This window comes from Cavia porcellus, unplaced genomic scaffold (assembly GCF_034190915.1).
Source record: "Cavia porcellus strain 051 isolate PalLab524CR breed Dunkin Hartley unplaced genomic scaffold, mCavPor4.1 scaffold_17, whole genome shotgun sequence".
NCBI lineage: Eukaryota > Metazoa > Chordata > Mammalia > Rodentia > Caviidae > Cavia > Cavia porcellus.
In genome coordinates, this window is record NW_026947500.1 from 58,599,966 (window position 1) to 58,601,890 (window position 1,925).

A 1,925-nucleotide genomic window follows, 5' to 3' on the forward strand; every position below is an offset into this window, starting at 1 on the left:
CTACTAAAGAAGATAAATCTTAATGCTCAATTGCTATTGCCCCATTGGCCAAAGCTAATTATTTAGGTAGTCTAGAGTCAATGGCAAAAGGGAAAATAAAGGTATGAGTACAAGAAGGATGGTTTATTAGGGTCAATACTATGTGTATATGACATAATTTTTATTTAGAAAGTAGAACTACAATACATCTTATACACTTATTATATATAAGGCTACAAGAATACTCTTTTGCATTCATTCATTTATTTTTAAAAAGTAATTATTTAATAATGATTGTAAAATCAAGTGTGATATTGCTTCAGTAGTGAACATCAATGTAAAAAGAATCTAAAATAGGCATCTATTTAAAACATTTATACAGCTCTCATTAGGTTATAAACCTTTATCAGTTTACAGTGAAGAGAAAGACTGGCATTGAGTGCAACATAGTTAATTAATTATCACAATTCTCATAACTCTGAGGTCACAGAGTTCATTATTTTTAAATTAAATCATAACCTTATTTACATATATAGTACAAGATCAAATTAGTTTGTTATTTGTGTATGCATATTAAACATAAAACAATAATGTCACATTCATTGTCTCAGAATTTCAACAATATGGGAAAGACTTTTCTCAGGGCCCCAGTAACATCTTTGTTCCGAAGGCTGTATATCATGGGATTGAACATTGGGGTCAAAATAGTATAGAAGAGAGAAAGCAGTTTGTCTGTACCTTCATATTGATAGGAATTGGAATGGAAATAGGTGATAGTGGCAGATCCATAGAATAAAAGCACAACCATGAGATGGGAGGAACAAGTGGAAAAGGCTTTGGCTCTTCCTGTGTTTGATGGTAACCTCAGGATAGTTGATATTATTCTACTGTAGGATGCAAGAATCAACATAAAGGGCACAACGACAATCAAGAACGCAAATACATAGACTGCCATCTCATTCACAAAGATGATCCCACAGGCTAGCTTGAGCAGTGGGGGGATGTCACAGAAGAAGTGGTTGATATGTTTAGACCCACAGAAGGGCAGTGTGAAAATCTGCACCGTCTGCCCTATCTGGATTGGAAAGCCAATGATCCAGGAGCCGGTGACTAGCTGGATACAGACCTTGTGGTTCATGATAAGTGGATACTGAAGAGGTCTGCAAATGGCCACATAGCGGTCATAGGCCATCACTGCCAGAAGAAAACATTCTGTGGCTCCCAGCACAAGGAAGAAACCCATTTGTGTGGCACAGGCGAAAAAAAGTCCCTTTTTGGGTCCAAAGATCCATAAGCATCCTAGGAAGAGTGACAGACACATAGCAGATTTCTAGGAAAGAAAAATTGCTGAGGAAAAAATACATGGGGGTGTGCAAGGTAGGCTCCAGTCTAGTAATTAGGATGATAACTCCATTCCCCAGTAGGATAATCAAATAGATGAATAAGAATATTCCAAAGAGCAGCCAGTGCAATTTGGGACTATCGGAAAAGCCCACAAGAACAAATTCTATCACTGTAGTGAGATTGGTTTCCATGGTTTTCAATTTGTTTTCTATTTGCATTGTTCTCCTTTGAAAAGCGGGTTAAGATATGAGTTTCAATCTTCATAAAATTTTTAGGTTCTTACTAAACCTTACCTTTTGTGAACCTGAAAGAATTGATGTGGGACAATCAATATTAAAATTATCTGATTAAAAGTAAAATTGCTTTGATGAATAAAATATTTTGAAGATGAACTTATGTTAGATTTACATTCTATTGATAACCATAAATTCATAGTTGTGTATTGTTGTCAGACTTGCAATATCAGGAAAGATAACGCATATAAGCTTTGTCCTCCAGCGAATTCATAAATTCTTTCCCTAGTTTCCTCTCTCTTTCTTAATCTCTAGAATTTGCACAAATTTCTTACTAAACTTCTTTGTCTTTCTAAATATTATTTATCA

The 1,925-nt window shown here is 35.0% G+C and overlaps 1 protein-coding gene across 1 annotated transcript; it reads right to left on the reverse strand.

Moving 5' to 3' along the window:
• Positions 1-586: 586 nt before the first annotated feature.
• On the reverse strand, positions 587-1,541 carry LOC100727853 (olfactory receptor 10AG1-like). The gene is given in 2 exon segments (XM_003467837.5): positions 587-1,241; positions 1,243-1,541. Coding segments are annotated over 2 exon segments (954 nt in total).
• Positions 1,542-1,925: the final 384 nt, after the last annotated feature.